The sequence below is a fragment of the Cladophialophora immunda genome, assembly GCF_000835495.1.
Source record: "Cladophialophora immunda strain CBS 83496 unplaced genomic scaffold supercont1.2, whole genome shotgun sequence".
Taxonomy (NCBI): domain Eukaryota; kingdom Fungi; phylum Ascomycota; class Eurotiomycetes; order Chaetothyriales; family Herpotrichiellaceae; genus Cladophialophora; species Cladophialophora immunda.
In genome coordinates, this window is record NW_015622542.1 from 4,343,105 (window position 1) to 4,358,460 (window position 15,356).

A 15,356-nucleotide genomic window follows, 5' to 3' on the forward strand; every position below is an offset into this window, starting at 1 on the left:
AGGAAAATGGAGAAGTTGATTTGATAGTTTTGTGTATATGAAAACGAGTCAGGGACTGTTATTACCGCGTTGAATAGGCTTTCCAATCATGTTTCAATAAAGCAGAGATTACTTCACACGCGCCTCTTGACAAGTGGTTGAATGGTTTGTGGTGGTTGAATCTCTCCTCCCATACCATCGTGCGTCTTCAAAAGTGAGGGCACAGTGGCAACAGTCGGTGTTGATCGCCGCGAGGCATCCGACGCCGGGCCCCAGTCGAACTTGAACGTGGCGGGCTGTGAGTACAACCAAAGTGCAACCTTCACTGCGGTCCGCAGCACCTCGGCGAGATGCTTGACCTTTTGCTCCGCATTCTGCGGTTGACTGAACGCAGCGAAGCGATCGGAGAATGTCTTCGCGAGGTTGTACAGATGGGCGTCTTGTGCAGTAGAGTCGGACTCCTTGCCGTCGAACAAGTCCGGGCGGAGGTATGCAGTGAGCATACGCCAGCGAGACAGAGCCAGATGGAAGTCTGGAGATCAGTTAGTTTTGCTTTTTTTTGCGGGCGAGGGAGAGGGGTTGACGTACTACGATCACCGGATTTTGGAGTGGAGAGAACCAGCACGTTAGAGACCTCGTAGGGCAATAGGCAGTCTGAGCCATGCGAAGGGGAGACAAGCTGGACGACATGAAATGCGAGGCAGTGCTTGATGATTGTGACTTTACGCTGGGATGTGTTGAGGAGAATACCCAAGGGCATAGGCAGCTCTGGAGTCCCGAATCTCGAGAGCTCGCTCTGTTGCTCGGGCGTCAATTGTAGGGGCTGGTCGCTGTAATAATTGTCGACGTGAAGTTCGATCTGATCAAACAGAAGCAAAACCCTCTGCTTGACGGTGGCATCATCTGCCTGCTGAGGGAGGAAGGCGTCGATGTTGACGTTGGGCTGGACAGCAATGGCGGCAACGCTGGGGCGAGCGAGAGACTTGTCCGGGTCCTTGTCACTTCTAAGAGATTTGTTTGAGAGACGAGAATGTGCTTGGCGATGCCTGGACGAGGATTTCGTCTGGCTTCGACGTAGAAGCACCATGAATAAGAAGGCGAGAAGAGCACCGAGAGCGGCGCATCCAATGGCGACTCCAGCTATTCCTCCGGCAGAGAGGTGATTCGAACCCGTCGGTGGGGTTGTTTGTGGATTGTCTGTCACGGCGGCCGAGGGTGAAGCCGAAGCACTTGGAGTCGAACTCGTCAAGAAATTGGTTGATGTATTGCTTGGTGGACTGGTTGATGAGACGCTTAGGGAGGTAGACGATGAGGGAGTTGTTGAATTACTTGGGGTGGGATTTTGTAAGGCTGGATTGGTATTTGGCGACCCTGTAGGACCGGGACCGCCAGTGTCACCGACGAGGGAAGAATCGGTGGTTGACATGCTTGGTGTCTTCGAAACGTGTCTGCTACCCTGAATGCCGTAGAAGAGAATGATCGATCGTTTATTTCATTTGAAGAATGCTTCTTCGTGAAGGTCATTCCTTTTCACCGAGCACGGTGAGGCTGGGACTCGTGAATACGAGGTGGGTGGGTTCACTGCCACCCTGCACAGCAACAATTCGCGCAAGCCTTAGCCAAAACAAGACCATCACGAACTTGTCTCGCTGGCGTGCATATTGGACCCCTCCGTCGTGCAGGAAAGGATGGTACCATTTACTTGCTGCTTTTAAGGTCGTATGGGGGCGCACACTGCCTCAGCGATGGGGTGGTTATGCCTTCTCAGCCTGAGAGAGGGTAGTTGGGCAATCGTGATTCCTGAAGAGGTCAGCCTATGCCCCTCGAGAGCTCTCCTACCTTGCAAGAAGGTCCAGGAATCAAACATGGCCAGTTCTCAGCAACCCGAGCTCGTCATCGGTGTTGACTTTGGCATGTCCCAGACAGGTATTTTGAACACGGCCAATATGAGCACTGCTGACTGGATGTAGGTGTGGCATACTGCACGGCACCATGGACAAATCCCGTAACTTTTCAAAGTTGGACGACCATTGCAGCTGAACTGTTCAACAAGGCGCCATCGCGACTGGCATATAACCATGGTACAGCAAACATAAAGTCTTGGGGTTTCTTTGTCGACGTCGCCGATCGGGCGACCGACATCAAAGAGTATTTCAAGCTCCACCTCGACCCTGAATATGGAGAATGGAAACATCTCTCCCATCAAGACGCAAGACGGTTTTACCTGGACTACATGAGATGTGTGCATGACCATATTGCCCGATACTTCCAAAGTCGATATCCTCAATGGGCGACAATGCGAGTCGAATGGAACTTTAGCGTTCCGACGACTTGGAAGCATGCTGGAATGGTCCGTGAGCTCTTAGCGATCCTGAAGCTCGCTGGATTCGGAAGGGACGGCCAGTACCATTCTTCGGTGGTGACTTTGACCGAGGCCGAGGCAGCCGCCGTCTGTGTCGCGAAGCAAATGTTGAAGGTTGGTCCCATCTACCTGCATGGCTTATGTTGATGCTGAGCGTCATCGAGCGCGACGACGTGATCTTGGTGTGCGATGCAGGTGGAGGTACGACGGTATGTAGGCCACTCCCGTAACCGGATGGTCGCCTGGCTAATGTTTGAAAGGATGTCAATATTATGAAAGTAAAGTCTGAGATAGGAGAGGCGCTCAAGTTGGAACAGTTGCTTCAGGTCGAAGGTCGGTCCAGGAATCGCGTACCCGTTATTTCGCTAACTCAATTCCAAAAGGACGGGAGGTCGGCTCCGCCCTCATCGATATAAAAGTACAGCAGCACCTTGCCAAACGGTTGGACCAGGTTCGTGATATTTTGCAACCTGCCGAGACTGCCGAGAAAATGATGCTAGGCAGATTCGAGAGATTCAAGTGCAGTTTTGGAAGCCCTGGCATGACTGCTCCAAAGTTGTACCTGCCAGTGACTGGGCTCCCTACAGGGTTGGATTACCCGCAGGCAGGGATTAGAGACTCCCATATGGAGATCGATCAGGACACCATCCAGCATCTTTTCGACGAACAGGTTGATGGCTTAATTGAACTGATTGAAGAACAGTTGAAATCCCTGAAAAGAACGCGCCCTGGCGAGCAAGTCTCATATCTGATCATGTCTGGAGGCCTTTCTGCCTCGGAATACATTCAGAGCCGAATCAAAACGCATTTCGAATCTGGAGCAGGAGCCGAAATACCAAACGTGCGCGGCCTGCGAATGCTTCTCGCGGAGAACCTGTGAGTAGTGGATCGCTGTGCTGCCTTGAACCAGGGGCTAATCATCATTCATAGGCAGCTTGCCGTAGTCCAGGGACTCGTCAGTTACCGTGCCCAAGAAATAGGACAAGATTGTACGCCAATTGTGCAGCGCTGCGCACCTGTCAGCTATGGTGTTGTTGTCAATCAAAAATACAGCCAACAGAGACATTTCGGCCAGAGAGTAGTTCGAGATAAGAGGGACGGAAAGAAATGGGCGGTTGACCAGATTGAATGGTTGATCCGGAAGGTAAGTTTCTCGGAGTCCGCATCGCTGGAAAGGTAGACTCGAGTGACTGACTTGAGCAAAGGGCGATAAAATCACCGACAACGGCATCGAGAAGATATTCAAGGCCAAGTTGAGTCCTGCACAGTACCGGAAACCATGGAAGGCGCAGTTTGTGGTGTCCACACGACCTGCAGACGCCCTCCCCAAGAGCATGGCTGAGAGAGACCATGTCAGGACGCTCTGCACCGTGTCAGTCAATCTCCATCTGGTCGAACGGCTCGTGCGAAACAAGCACTGGTGGAACTTTGGGGAGCGCTACGAGCTTGCCCATTTCCGTGTCAAGCTCATCCCTGGGCATGCCGATTTGAAGTTCCGCCTGATTAGCGGAGGCAGGCTGGTGAATAGTGAAGATGATCAGGTCAAGGTCGACTGGAGCAGCGGATCTCATCGTCAATCAACCACAAGCAACGATGATCTGGACCAATGGCACACATTGTGATGGGTGTATGCCGATTCTGAACAGGTCTACATGGTGGCGTCAATCACGGGGTTAGTGGCTTTGTCATTTGTCGTATATATCTCTTTGCTTGATGCTTCTTCTGTCCCAAAATAAAGAGATGAGATCTGTGGAGGTTATGAAATTTCGATTCGGAATAGAGGCCCTTGGGAACTTCAGTTTAATGAGCTCCTAGAATGGTTAGCTAAGACCAAACTGCCAAGGAATTAATGGCACCTTCTAGTTGGTCCGAGTTCCTAAGTACCTTATTAGCTAGTAGTACCTAGACGCACGAGTCTATTGAACTGGATAAGATCCAGGGTAGAACGGCTCTCGGAAGGGGAAATGATGACGGTGAACGCCAGGAAAAGCCTTCGAAGCTTTCACTCCCTCGTCAATTCCTCCGTCTCAATAGAGCCACAGGAGATCACTCATCCATCTGCCACTGAAACCTCAATTCCTCCTCTCTCCCTCTCTTCGAGCGTGCTTGGAACCATTCTTTTTCAAAGCCATTACTCCGGTCGACTCCGTCCCACCGCCAGCCAGGGAGGATTCCATATCGATTCGGGGCGGCCGGAGGACCCGTATACACCTTCTTCCTCACTCCTGCTCTTCCACCTGTGTCTCCCTTGGACGTTCGCGTTGATATTGCACCGTCGGTTGCCGCCTCCGCTTTTTGTTGAGCGATGTACCCAGCCATAGGGTCATCCCACCTTACTTTCGCACGAAGCTCGTCATTCATCGCTTCATCATCCACGCCTCTGCCTAGAGTCAAGAACTTTGCTTCCTCTAATTCTTTCCTGCGTTCCTCCCGCTCACGCCGCTGCACGTCGCCCATTGCGTCCTCCCTCGCTTTCCTTTCGGCCCGCACCTTCTCCTGTGCAGCAGCTCGGGCCTCTGCTCGCTTGAGGCTAATGTCGATGCGCCTGCCAGTGGCGTCACGGTAGATGGTTTCTTCCTCAAGTGGCTGGTCCTTGTGTTTCTTCGACTTGGTCCTGGACCTTACTGATTCAAGTTCTCTCTGCTTCTCACGCTCTTCCTTGGCGACTAAGGCCGCTGTGTCTGCAGCAGTCTGGAGACCCGCACGAACGCCAGACTGCATGCGTGGTCCGCTGTCGTCTTCTTCGACGATCGCAGGAGCGTCTTCATCTTCAATCTCCTGGCGTCGCAGTCGAGACTCTTCCGCCGCTTCAGCGAGGATTCGATCCGCTTCCTTGTCCTCATCTCTGTTGTCTGATGTCTGGGTCATTGTTGGCGTTGCAGTCGCTATAACTTTCCAGTCCCCCCCACCTTTCTTTTTCCTGAACTCTGCGGATTTTACGCCTGCTTCGAACATTGGTATATCTCCATCCTCGTCCTCTTCTCCTCGCTTTCCTCGTGAAGCGCCGCCTCGAAGTGAAATGGCTTCATCGTCGTCGGCGATCACGAGGCCACCTTCAAAGGAATCATCCTTGTTCTTTCGCCGCTTTTTCTTTGGGCGAGTCGAATCTTGGAAATCTGAGGAGACAGTGTCCGACGGGGAAGCAGACTGCGACGTGGCGGCGGTGAGGTAGTTCTTGGCCAGGTATGCGGCGAGGTTTTCCTTAGGCATTATGGTGAGGGCTCTGGGGCGCCGTGGTCGTCCAGTTTGTGCACTCTACGCCTCTGGTTGCGGGGCATGGAGAGCGTTGTTGTAAGGTCAAGGACGCAGGTGGTGAGTATGTCCAGTTTCTTTTCGCCCCCATGTTTGTGACATTTGCCAAGTTTGCACAGTTTGGCCGACCGAAAAGACGTCATTGTTGTTGAGCCTGGACGCGTCACATGCTACGAATCTCGAGGGGAAGTGCTTCTGAGCCTCCACTGCTGTTTCGATAAGGCTGGGTGCTGAATTCCTAATGCTACGTATTGCTTAGTTGCTCCCTGCCCTCCTGCTCTCCTGCTCTCGATTGTGCTCTGATAATCAAACGCCGAATAGAAATCTAGGAACACCCAATGATATTTGGCAGTGATCCCTCCTCTCCAAGGTCATTCATATCCTCAAGAAGCGCCGTGTAGTACCCATGATGATTGTTCTGTTGATACAGCCTCGCTTCCCTAATGATTCCTTGGGGTATCTCTGATGAATTGAAAGCATCCAAACAACAGCAACTCGGTTGCTCTGAGAGAGAGTCATTACAAGTGTGTGAAAAGCAGCCGACAACGCCGGTTCCAGGTCTGCGACGACCTCACAGAGTGTCGTGCACAAGATCGCAATCTCACTTCAAGTGAGAGTAGTCGACGAGCTCAAAATCGTCATCATCGTCCTCGGTAGAAGCCTCAGCCATTTCCTTGTCATCAATGATGTTGTATTCTGTGTTGACTAGTTTCTCGGTCTCGTTGTTCTCAAATCGTCGGACAGCTTGGATGATGGCCTGGCTGAGGATGTCACCACCCGCTCTCGGTCCAGTCGCGTGATCATAGCTGTACATGAAGTCTCCTTCAGCTGGAAGAGGGGCTTCGGACGCGTCCGGGACTTCCTCTTCCTCCGAGGTGTCGGAGACGTGAGCCAAAGGACCGTCCATGGCATCGACCACTTCGTTGCGGAAAGCCTTGCGAGCCAAGGTTGCGGCGTGGCCACTCAGCTTGTTCTGAATGTCATGCTTGTGTTTCGCCTCTGATCGGCCGACTCTCCGATCTTGATCTCGTCGGTTGGGTCTGCCCATGCATTTGCGGCAGTTGTCTTCAGGATATGTGTGTTTGTGGCAGTTATGTTCCGGAGGCTCCTGAGCTCCTCTTGCCCACTTCTTATTGTGATTCTTTTCACGGAGGTATGGTTTGGCTGCGCTACGAAGGTCGTTGCTGGGCAAGGCGGACATGATACAGGCTTGAGATGGACTCGGTAGGTGGTGGGCTGCTGGGATAGTTCGAGGTAAGGGTCGATGCGTGGTGTACTGAAGGACTATAGGATTCGTGCAGCTGAGAGGGTGCAAAGAGGGACGGTCCCTGGTCAGATACCAGTTGAGTCAAAGAATGACGCGTGCAGAGAGGGCTGGACGAGGAAGGGACAAAGGAGAGGGATTGCCCGGTACAAGTACTATGGACCGGGCAAGTGTGGCTGATGACGAGGCACTGGAACAAAGAAGTGAGTAACAGCCGAGTATGTAGGTGTTACAGAGATGAAAGAGAAGAGAGAAAGATCAGGCTTGGGAGATAAGGAGAGTGCTTTGTTATGTGAATCAGGCCTGTGGTTCGGAAGTGAGGATGATGAGGGATGTTTTGTCACACGCCGTCACCACTGGCTGAGAAGCTGGCACGCGGGGCGGTTAGGGACCGAGATGATGGGTTTCTGACTCCCACCAAAGCTTGATAGATCCTGTACGGGATGTACTATCTATGCTTCGTGATGTTGATCTGAGGTGTGGAGGCGATGCACGGGGCGATAGTAGGGATGCAAGGAGGGGCTGATGCATGAGCACAGCGACCCTTTGAGGCCGGACGCGGGATGCTGGACGCAGTGGACTGGCAGTTGAACGGGATTCATGCACGCGGCCAAGGCACAAGCGCGGGATTGGCTCAGCTGCTGTGAATGGAGTCATTCGGCGGCGTCACCCACGGGCAGCCATCAGATGCTAAAAACAATCACAGTCAGCGATTTGGCGAACCAGGAAGCATGTCATTTATGTTGGTGGCTTGGGAGCTCGGGAGCTTGAGAGCTCGAGATAGGACGGTGGAGATCCACGGTGCCGAGGGACAAACAGGGACAACAAGGGACAACAACACCACCCACCACAAAGCGAGGGGGTGGGCAAGCAGGGAAATTGACGCTTATTCCAGGGAGTCCAGGCGTAGGTCCCGGGTGCCTAGGTGGCTGTAGGTACGGAGTACATATGTCATTAGCTACGACCCAGAGCCTCGGCGCTCTCCGGGGGGCCTCCTGGGAGGGAAGGCCGCCCATACAGGAGTCCAGGACACCCCCTCACTGCCCGTGGCGCCTGGACCAAAACACACCATGACCTCACCCCTCACATCTCCAGCCTGTCCAAGTTCCTCGCCTCGTGGCCATGTGACAATCCTCACAGCCACCATCTTTTCGCTCATTACGCATACGAGGTACTCGTACTACGTTGGAACACACATCACTGACCATGGTGATCATCCTCCTCGCTTTCAAACTCTGGTCCCCGAAACCGACCAAGACAAATCTGCCATGATGACGGCACTGGTTATAGGGGTTGTGACTCCCAGCAGTGACTCAAGTGCCACCGTTGCTCCCGTCGACCGGAACTTCCCAGTCCAGCCCTCGTGTCACTGGCTTTCTGTCGGTCCCAATGCACCCCCATGAGGCTGTAAAGCTGCACTGGTTGCACACTCAATCGCAAAGCCAAAACATCTCAACAGCCAAGCAGGTCCCCAATAACTCAGTTCTAAGCAGTGAGGAGCGTTGGCAACCAGCACAGCTTCGACTTTCGGGGAATTGCTGAATGCTCGGGCAAATTCCTCGATGTCTTGCTGTGACGCATGGAATAGCGAGTCTCGCCCTCCGATCGCCGTCACCACGGGGATCTTGACCTGCTTTGCATATCCCTTCCAGTAATGGTCCCAATGAAGTCTTCTGTCTTCAAACTCCCCGAATGGTGCTCGATGCGTTATTTCCTCCGAAATTCGCCGTATCTCTGCGCTCGCCAGCCCCAGCGCAGGGTCGCCAAACATCAAAAAGTCCTTGGCCCCGGGAGGGAATTCGACATATCCAAGCTGTCTGCCTCGGGCCAGTTGTTCCTCGCCCTTTGATTGGGGGAACGCCGACACCATACCACGGCCGGAGAGGATGACTCCTGCCCATGGATATTGCGGATCAGCCTCCTGGGAATGCAAGGCTGCAGCAACAACACAGGGAGAGCAGCCAAGTGAATGGCCCATCACTACCATCGAGCTTGCGCCGGTTGACAAGCCGTATTCCGCCCATATCTTGGGGAGAATGTAGTCATGCAAGTACTTTCCCTCTTCTTGTGCAAATGTAGACCCGTTTGGTACCGTGGGCAGGCTCGAACTCTCCCTGTATCCCGGCCGATCGATGGCCACGAAAGGAACTCCAGTGGTTTCGGATATGGTCCCGACAGAGTGTTCCGGATGGGCGTCAAAGTACTGCGAACTGTAGGTGCCTCCATGTAGTGCGACGATCAAAGGTCGATATCGTGGAGTGGTAGGAGTCTTTCCGGGCACGGAATAGATACCTGAGAGCTGGGCATCGTTCGACAAGGTGAGCAGGAATGGTTTCATTGCGTCGCACTCAATGGTCGGAGTGATCAGTCGACAGTCTGGGATTTTCGACAGAGCTCGAGCTGTCCAACGACAAACACCAGTAGATATACTTTGGGCACCAGAAGACCTCCTATTCGAATTGAAGCTTTCGGTCACATCCGTTCCTTGCGCGCGTAAGCATGTTGTCGAGGTGATCTTCCTGGTATACGATGGACAGAGATGCAGTGTCATCCTCCACGGTTCGAACCCCGGTCAGCTTCTCACTCCTACTGGCTTCGCATGTCATCCTCGCTCTCCTCGTCCGGCAGTCTTGATGGAAACCACCCGTATTTGCCGAAATCGACCGTCATCTCCTCAATACCCCTAGCCGGGTTGACTTCAACCCCCTCCGCACGCAATCTTTCCGCCTGTCTGTTTGCCGCCGCTCCGTCATCGCCGCGCGGACTGATGCCGCCCTTGGAGTTGACCACTCTCTGCCAAGGGACATTTTGATCGTGGAAAAAGTACTGGTCCGGATTGGCAGAATCAAATGTGGGCAGATGTTTGAGACATACGCCGACCTGTCTTGCGCGTTTGGGAAAGTCGAGGAGGAGGGCGATGTGTCCGTAGCTGGTGACTTTGCCGTGGGGGATTTGCTGGATGGCCGAATACACAGCTTCATACCACCACTGCGCTTCCTCTGATTTTTCTCGAGGCATGATTCTAGATCCAAAGCTGTGCGGTAGGCACAGAGGAGAGCAGGACTGATGGACAGACGAATCAAAGCTCCTCCTGAACGGATGGGACTTATAAATCCGAGATGGATGGAGATGTGGCGTGCATGGATCCAAGACCCTTGCCAACCATGCTAGTAAATAGATCCCGCTGCGCTGCGCTGCATGCTTTGTTTATTTTCCTCCTTCGGCAGGCCGTGTGTTTGGCCTACCAAATAAATCCCTGGACCTGAACTCAGTGTTGCCTTCCACCTCCCAGTGGTACTGGCAGAATATTTGATCGTCTATGTTTTGATCTTGCACCCCAACCTTCCCCCCCTCAAAACATGGCGTTTCGCGGTACAGAGAGTTTTATGGACTTTGAATGGCAAGGCCATGGTCCCCTTGATCCCACCTCTCCCTATCATAAACGTGTTCTCGAGATGCAGGCGAAAAAGCGTAAGTCTTGAAGTCCATGCACCTTGTTGCCATGCTGAATATGACAGGTACCCATAGCGAGTTTGAATCTCCTCAAAAACCAACCATGCCAGCGCTCCGAGAACCCAACAATCAGCCCTTCTTCTTCTCAGACACTCCGGCGGCGGCGCCTGAATCCTCTCCTTTTCGGACATCCTCATTTACAACTCCTCGAAAACCATTCGACATCGATTTCTCGTCACCGCCTGAAAATTCCTCGCCACTGGCACCAACAGACAACGAGGAAACACCAGACGCGACACCGCTACCCATTGAGTTTAAGAGCAGCCCTTCAAAAACAGAGAACAAGAGAAACTCATTGTTTGGACTCTACGGCAGATTTGCACCAAGCCCGGGAAGAGGAGAAATTAGAAAGCCCGCGAGTGATGCTGTTGCACGAAGGATCCACAAGAAGCGACGGCGAGCTCAGCAATTTGACAGACAATTGATGATAGGGCGGAAGGGCTCCTTAGACGACAGTGACGATGAGAGTGCCCCAAGCCCGACTGAGGCAGAGCCAAAGAAACCGCCGGCGAAAGAAGCAGGATGGATCACCGGCCTGTTCACCTTCATCCACACATACCCTGACGCGCCTTCCATTATTGCCAAATACCTTCAGGTTTTCTTCAACGCAGCAATCCTCGGCGGCTGTCTATACATGTTTTGGTCGTTCTACGCCACCATCCAGGCGGATGTGGACCGAGCGAGCGAGGATGCGATGGCCGAAGTGTTGGCGGAAATGGCGGCGTGCTCCAAGAACTTCATCGAAAATCGATGCGCCGCCGACACTAGGCTGCCCGCTTTGGAGGCTGTGTGCAGCAACTGGGAGTTGTGCATGAAGCGGGATCCTAGCGCTGTAAAACGAGCGAGACTGAGTGCGCACACATTCGCCGAAATCTTCAACAGCTTCGTCGAGCCCATCAGTTTGAAAACCATGGTTTTCACCATTACCCTGATTGTTTTGGGCTTGGTGGTCAACAATGCGACATTTACTCTATACCGGCGACAACAAGAGAGCCAGCACGTCTATAGAGCGCCCTCTGGATCATATATGCATCCTCAGCAACATCCTGCACAAATGGGTCAATTTGCACTTCCTCCGGCTGCGTCTTACGGACAACACTCTTATGTGGGCTGGCACGCTGATCCTGGTTTCGCCAGCCAGCAGCAGTTAGAATATCCTCGAAGTCCCAGCAAAGAGCATCGAGCGCGAAGTAGGAGTCCGGAGAAGAAGAGAATTCAACTCTGAGATAGAACGATTGTTATGACAAGTTGGGCGATTGGTGTTTGAATGTTGGCTATTTGTCTAGCGACCGGAATGTTGGATGGCATTTTGCTTTACATTGACGAAAAGTTTGAGGGAGGAAATGACTCGTTACAGCAAAGGCCATCCTGTCGCCACCAGGAGATGTCTCCGTCTCTGGACATTGAGTTGAGGAGGCGGACGGGCGAAACGCGTGACGAAAGTCGTACGCTGTGCTTGGGATTCCATCCAAATTCGGCGGTGCGCTCGTGAAACACTATCAATTGATATCAGGCTTTATAGTCCCATCAGACAATAGGTCTCTCTGGGTCGGCAAGAAGCTTTACGACTCGTTTCCTCGAAGTCGTCGATCCTTGTCATTGTTCTCGTCGACTCGAGAGATTACAAGCCATTTCGAGCTCCCGTGCCACTCATTGACTTAGTATCGACCTTATACCAACCGACTCTCACTTTCGCCCAAGCCTCTCTCACCTGTTGCTCTTACCCCTGGATACATCTACCCTTTTGATCACCCTTTGCTTCTGGATTGGGCCTGTAGCAACTTGGCGAAGGGAAACAGGGAGGCTAACAGCGCGTCCTAGTTCAATCTCAGCCAGTGTCAATCATTTCAGGGCGTAACCATGATGAACTCACCATTATAAATGCCGGCAACAGCCATGCGGCCCAGCGAGCAGATGACGCACCGCCGCCGACCCAGTATTTTCCCGTCTTGCCCTTTCCGACCTGTCGGACGACTTGCAGACCAAACTGCTTCGCCGTGATGCCGCTTTCCTGCATGCTGCCGTCGCAGAGCCCTTCAATGTAGTCTCGGATGCCGTAGTAGTACGAGTTCTCGGGGATTTGCGGCGGGGCCATGTTGGCGAAGACGTTGGACTTGACGGCAGCGGTCACCAGGGTCAAGGTCCGGACGCCCAGGGGCGCGAGCTCGAGACGCCACGTTTCGCTCCCCAGGATGGCGGCCGCCTTGGAGCTGTTGTAGATGCTTCCAAAGGCCCCGAAGGGAACGACCCCGCTCACCGACGTGTTGTTCACGATGTACCCTTTCGCTTTGATCAAGAGCGGAGCAAAGGCCTGGATCATGGCCAGGACCGCCCAGTAGTTGGTGTCGAACAGTCTCTTGCCCTCCTCGATCGACGTGTCCAACGCCGGCATGACCATCAGCAAGCCGCTGTTGTTGACGAGCACATCGAGCTTGCCGCCGGTCACCCTCGTGACGCTCTCGACTGCCGCGGCGATCGATTCGGAGGATAACACGTCGAGAGTCAGGACGGTGACATTGGGTGCTTTGGCGAGGGATGGTGAGATCTTTGACGGTGTCCGCGCGGTCGCGAAGACGTGATACCCACTTTCATGGAAGGCTTGGGCCAGTCCGTCGCCAATCCCACCTGAAGAGCAGCCGGTTATGAGGACTGACTTGAGTCCTGAGGCCATCGGAGCACCTAGGTAAAGAAATCGATCTGTATTCTTTTGCAGGGTTCAAATCTGTGGGTGGCGGCCGTTCTCGCGTTGGCAAAGCAGAGCGAAGACGCCATGATAAGAGAGAGAGTCACACTACCTTTATACCTGAAGGACTGCATCGTGCCACACAGGGAGTTTGTCAGTCCTTTAGGTCCGTAGTGTGTTAGATAGGTAACTTACACAGGTACCTTATTCTCCATTCTGGTGGTTGGTAGATGGATGTTTAATGCTTCATCCAACGGACTATGGCCGGAAACGGAAAGCAATCAGGGGCTTGGCACGCCGGATGATCTCGCTTCCTTTGCATGATCTCACGACATCAAATCAAGACGGGAACATTAAAGCCGCTTGCACGGCCACATACGCGCTGTGTCCTCGCCCACATTATGAATCTTCACTTGTCCAGTCAGAACGACCAGAAAACGTTGCCTTGATGCAGTCCAAGAACATATCTGCTCCCAACTCGGTTTAGTTCTCTGCTCAAGGGTGGACTTTATTCCAGTTCTCCCCGATGTTGATCAGCCGCGATGCATTTCATTGTGGCAACAGACGTGAAGAAGGCGGACGCAGAGACACAGAGGCTTATCCGGAGTCAGGTAATGATGGGGAAGAACCGTGGCAAGTCTCATCGTGCCAAACAACAGAAATCGACAAGTTGGGCAGTTGCGGTTGACTCCAAACGAGGTCCGCCAGAGCCTTTGGATACATTCATCGACGCGTACTATTCTGCCATCCCCGGCAGAGTGGGTTCGGATCTGTCCTCCATCGAGCTTGCTGCCGAGATGGATCCGGCGGCGTTTGTTGACGTGGTGAGATGTGGGTTTCTTTTCGCTAGGATGAACACTGACCAGCAGCTAACTTTGCCCCAAAATTAGTCTTTGACATGGCAGCAAGAGCATTGTTCCCTCTGGTGATGGTGACTGGATTCAGCCACCGGGACATGGACTGGTTTGATCCACTGAAGTTCGACGCTGCCTATCTTCACGTAACCGTGTTCGCAGCCGAGGTCTTCATGGACAGGATCCTGGGTCGACAATATCCTACCACCAACCGAGATGCAACCGTGCATTTTCTGAAAGGGATTCAAATCCTACGCAACAGGCTCTTGCTGGAGGACGAGAGCACCAAGTTTTCAAACTCCACCATCGCCGTAGTTTTGACCCTGGCTGTAAGTGCTTTTTTTATGGGCGAGGACGAGACCTTCAAGCATCATATGGTGGGCCTGCGCAAGATGGTCGATCTGAGAGGTGGAATAGCTGCCTTCAAGGGTAACAAGCTTCTGACAGAAATATTCAGGTAAGCCGTGGCCATTGCTTCTGTCAAAATTTGGATCCTTCTGAGAAGCTCTGATTGTTGCGCAGATGCGATATAGGCATGGCCATGCAAAGTGGAACCGAGCCCGTCTTTTTCAACGACCCTCTTTCAGAACCCATTGTGCCCTATCCAGACCAGGAGCTGCTGTCAATTCGAAACAGTGCCTGTGTTACTCCCTCTCAACATGACTCGGAAAGACTGCTGCACAAGATGGATGAGAGTCTCCTCGAAGCCTGGAAGGTCATGCAGAGGTTCTGTTCAATCGTCAATCTCGCGGCCGAAACCAACCGAATGCTTTCTCCGCCACTCCTCTACGATACCATGGCTTCGGTCATGTATCGCCTGCTCCATATGAGCTTTGACACCGGCTCGCTTGACGAAGCAGTGCGGCTCAGCCTACTAGGGTTGACCTATCATGTGTTCTTAAAGTGGCAGTATCTGAGGCTGCCGTATACCTTCTTTCCTTCGATTTACAAAAGTTGCCTTCTAGACCACAAGCTCGTGGATGTGGCTTCTTCTCAGATGATGCTGTGGTTTCTGATGGTCGGAGCCGTTTCGGCATTTACTACCTCGGACCATCCGTGGCTGAAGGATTGTTTGCGAGAACATATCGACAGATGTCAAGTGAAGTCCTGGACCGAGATGCGGGGAGTCTTAAAATCGTTCATGTGGATCGGCCTGCTCCATGACAAGCCGGGAAAGGATGTCTTTGATTCCGTCTTGCCATGACCGGTCTCATTGGACCACTCTATGCTGAGAATTTGACATGCTTGCTGAGCTACCTTGACAATGCAGGAACCATACAGGTTCACTAACCAGGGGCCATGGTTTCAAGACTTTTTTTTCTTCCTTGCCTTTCCACTAGTAAGCCCGGGTGTCTCCCTGGGTCGACCGAGTCGTCCTTGTACTCCGCATACAAATGTCTGTCCTTCCATCGACCCCTGTGTCCAATGAAAACAGGCCATTCTCTCTTC

The 15,356-nt window shown here is 52.9% G+C and overlaps 9 protein-coding genes across 9 annotated transcripts; 3 read left to right on the forward strand and 6 right to left on the reverse strand.

Annotated features, from left to right (window-relative positions):
• Positions 1–3: 3 nt before the first annotated feature.
• PV07_03787 (uncharacterized protein) lies at positions 4–4,061 on the reverse strand. Its single transcript, XM_016390541.1, has 2 exons — positions 568–4,061; positions 4–511 (listed from the first exon to the last, which is right to left on the reverse strand). The coding sequence occupies exons 1-2, from the start codon at positions 1,403–1,405 to the stop codon at positions 114–116; spliced, it is 1,236 nt and encodes a 411-aa protein (XP_016252443.1). The 5' UTR covers positions 1,406–4,061; the 3' UTR covers positions 4–113.
• On the forward strand, positions 1,845–3,963 carry PV07_03788 (uncharacterized protein; the record flags this gene model as incomplete). The annotated part of the gene is made up of 7 exons (XM_016390542.1): positions 1,845–1,905; positions 1,950–2,455; positions 2,506–2,550; positions 2,602–2,674; positions 2,725–3,217; positions 3,272–3,485; positions 3,547–3,963. 7 exons carry the CDS (start codon positions 1,845–1,847, stop codon positions 3,961–3,963), a joined length of 1,809 nt encoding a protein of 602 aa, XP_016252444.1.
• Positions 4,062–4,128: 67 nt separating the features above from the next.
• Positions 4,129–5,630, reverse strand: PV07_03789 (uncharacterized protein). The gene has a single exon (XM_016390543.1). The coding sequence runs from the start codon at positions 5,549–5,551 to the stop codon at positions 4,388–4,390; it is 1,164 nt and encodes a 387-aa protein (XP_016252445.1). The 5' UTR covers positions 5,552–5,630; the 3' UTR covers positions 4,129–4,387.
• Positions 5,631–5,803: 173 nt separating this feature from the next.
• PV07_03790 (uncharacterized protein) lies at positions 5,804–7,267 on the reverse strand. Its single transcript, XM_016390544.1, has one exon. The coding sequence runs from the start codon at positions 6,792–6,794 to the stop codon at positions 6,195–6,197; it is 600 nt and encodes a 199-aa protein (XP_016252446.1). The 5' UTR covers positions 6,795–7,267; the 3' UTR covers positions 5,804–6,194.
• Positions 7,268–8,223: 956 nt separating this feature from the next.
• On the reverse strand, positions 8,224–9,408 carry PV07_03791 (uncharacterized protein; the record flags this gene model as incomplete). Its single annotated transcript, XM_016390545.1, has 1 exon — positions 8,224–9,408. The coding sequence occupies one exon, from the start codon at positions 9,406–9,408 to the stop codon at positions 8,224–8,226; it is 1,185 nt and encodes a 394-aa protein (XP_016252447.1).
• Positions 9,409–9,443: 35 nt separating this feature from the next.
• PV07_03792 (uncharacterized protein) lies at positions 9,444–9,875 on the reverse strand (the record flags this gene model as incomplete). Its single annotated transcript, XM_016390546.1, has 1 exon — positions 9,444–9,875. One exon carries the CDS (start codon positions 9,873–9,875, stop codon positions 9,444–9,446), a length of 432 nt encoding a protein of 143 aa, XP_016252448.1.
• A 209-nt stretch (positions 9,876–10,084) lies between these two features.
• Positions 10,085–12,047, forward strand: PV07_03793 (uncharacterized protein). The gene is made up of 2 exons (XM_016390547.1): positions 10,085–10,328; positions 10,376–12,047. Exons 1-2 carry the CDS (start codon positions 10,217–10,219, stop codon positions 11,593–11,595), a joined length of 1,332 nt encoding a protein of 443 aa, XP_016252449.1. The 5' UTR covers positions 10,085–10,216; the 3' UTR covers positions 11,596–12,047.
• A 51-nt stretch (positions 12,048–12,098) lies between these two features.
• PV07_03794 (uncharacterized protein) lies at positions 12,099–13,152 on the reverse strand. The gene is made up of 2 exons (XM_016390548.1): positions 12,244–13,152; positions 12,099–12,187 (listed from the first exon to the last, which is right to left on the reverse strand). The coding sequence occupies exons 1-2, from the start codon at positions 13,039–13,041 to the stop codon at positions 12,119–12,121; spliced, it is 867 nt and encodes a 288-aa protein (XP_016252450.1). The 5' UTR covers positions 13,042–13,152; the 3' UTR covers positions 12,099–12,118.
• Positions 13,153–13,427: 275 nt separating this feature from the next.
• PV07_03795 (uncharacterized protein) lies at positions 13,428–15,111 on the forward strand (the record flags this gene model as incomplete). The annotated part of the gene is made up of 3 exons (XM_016390549.1): positions 13,428–13,884; positions 13,944–14,364; positions 14,430–15,111. The coding sequence occupies exons 1-3, from the start codon at positions 13,596–13,598 to the stop codon at positions 15,109–15,111; spliced, it is 1,392 nt and encodes a 463-aa protein (XP_016252451.1). The 5' UTR covers positions 13,428–13,595.
• Between the last annotated feature and the right edge of the window lie 245 nt (positions 15,112–15,356).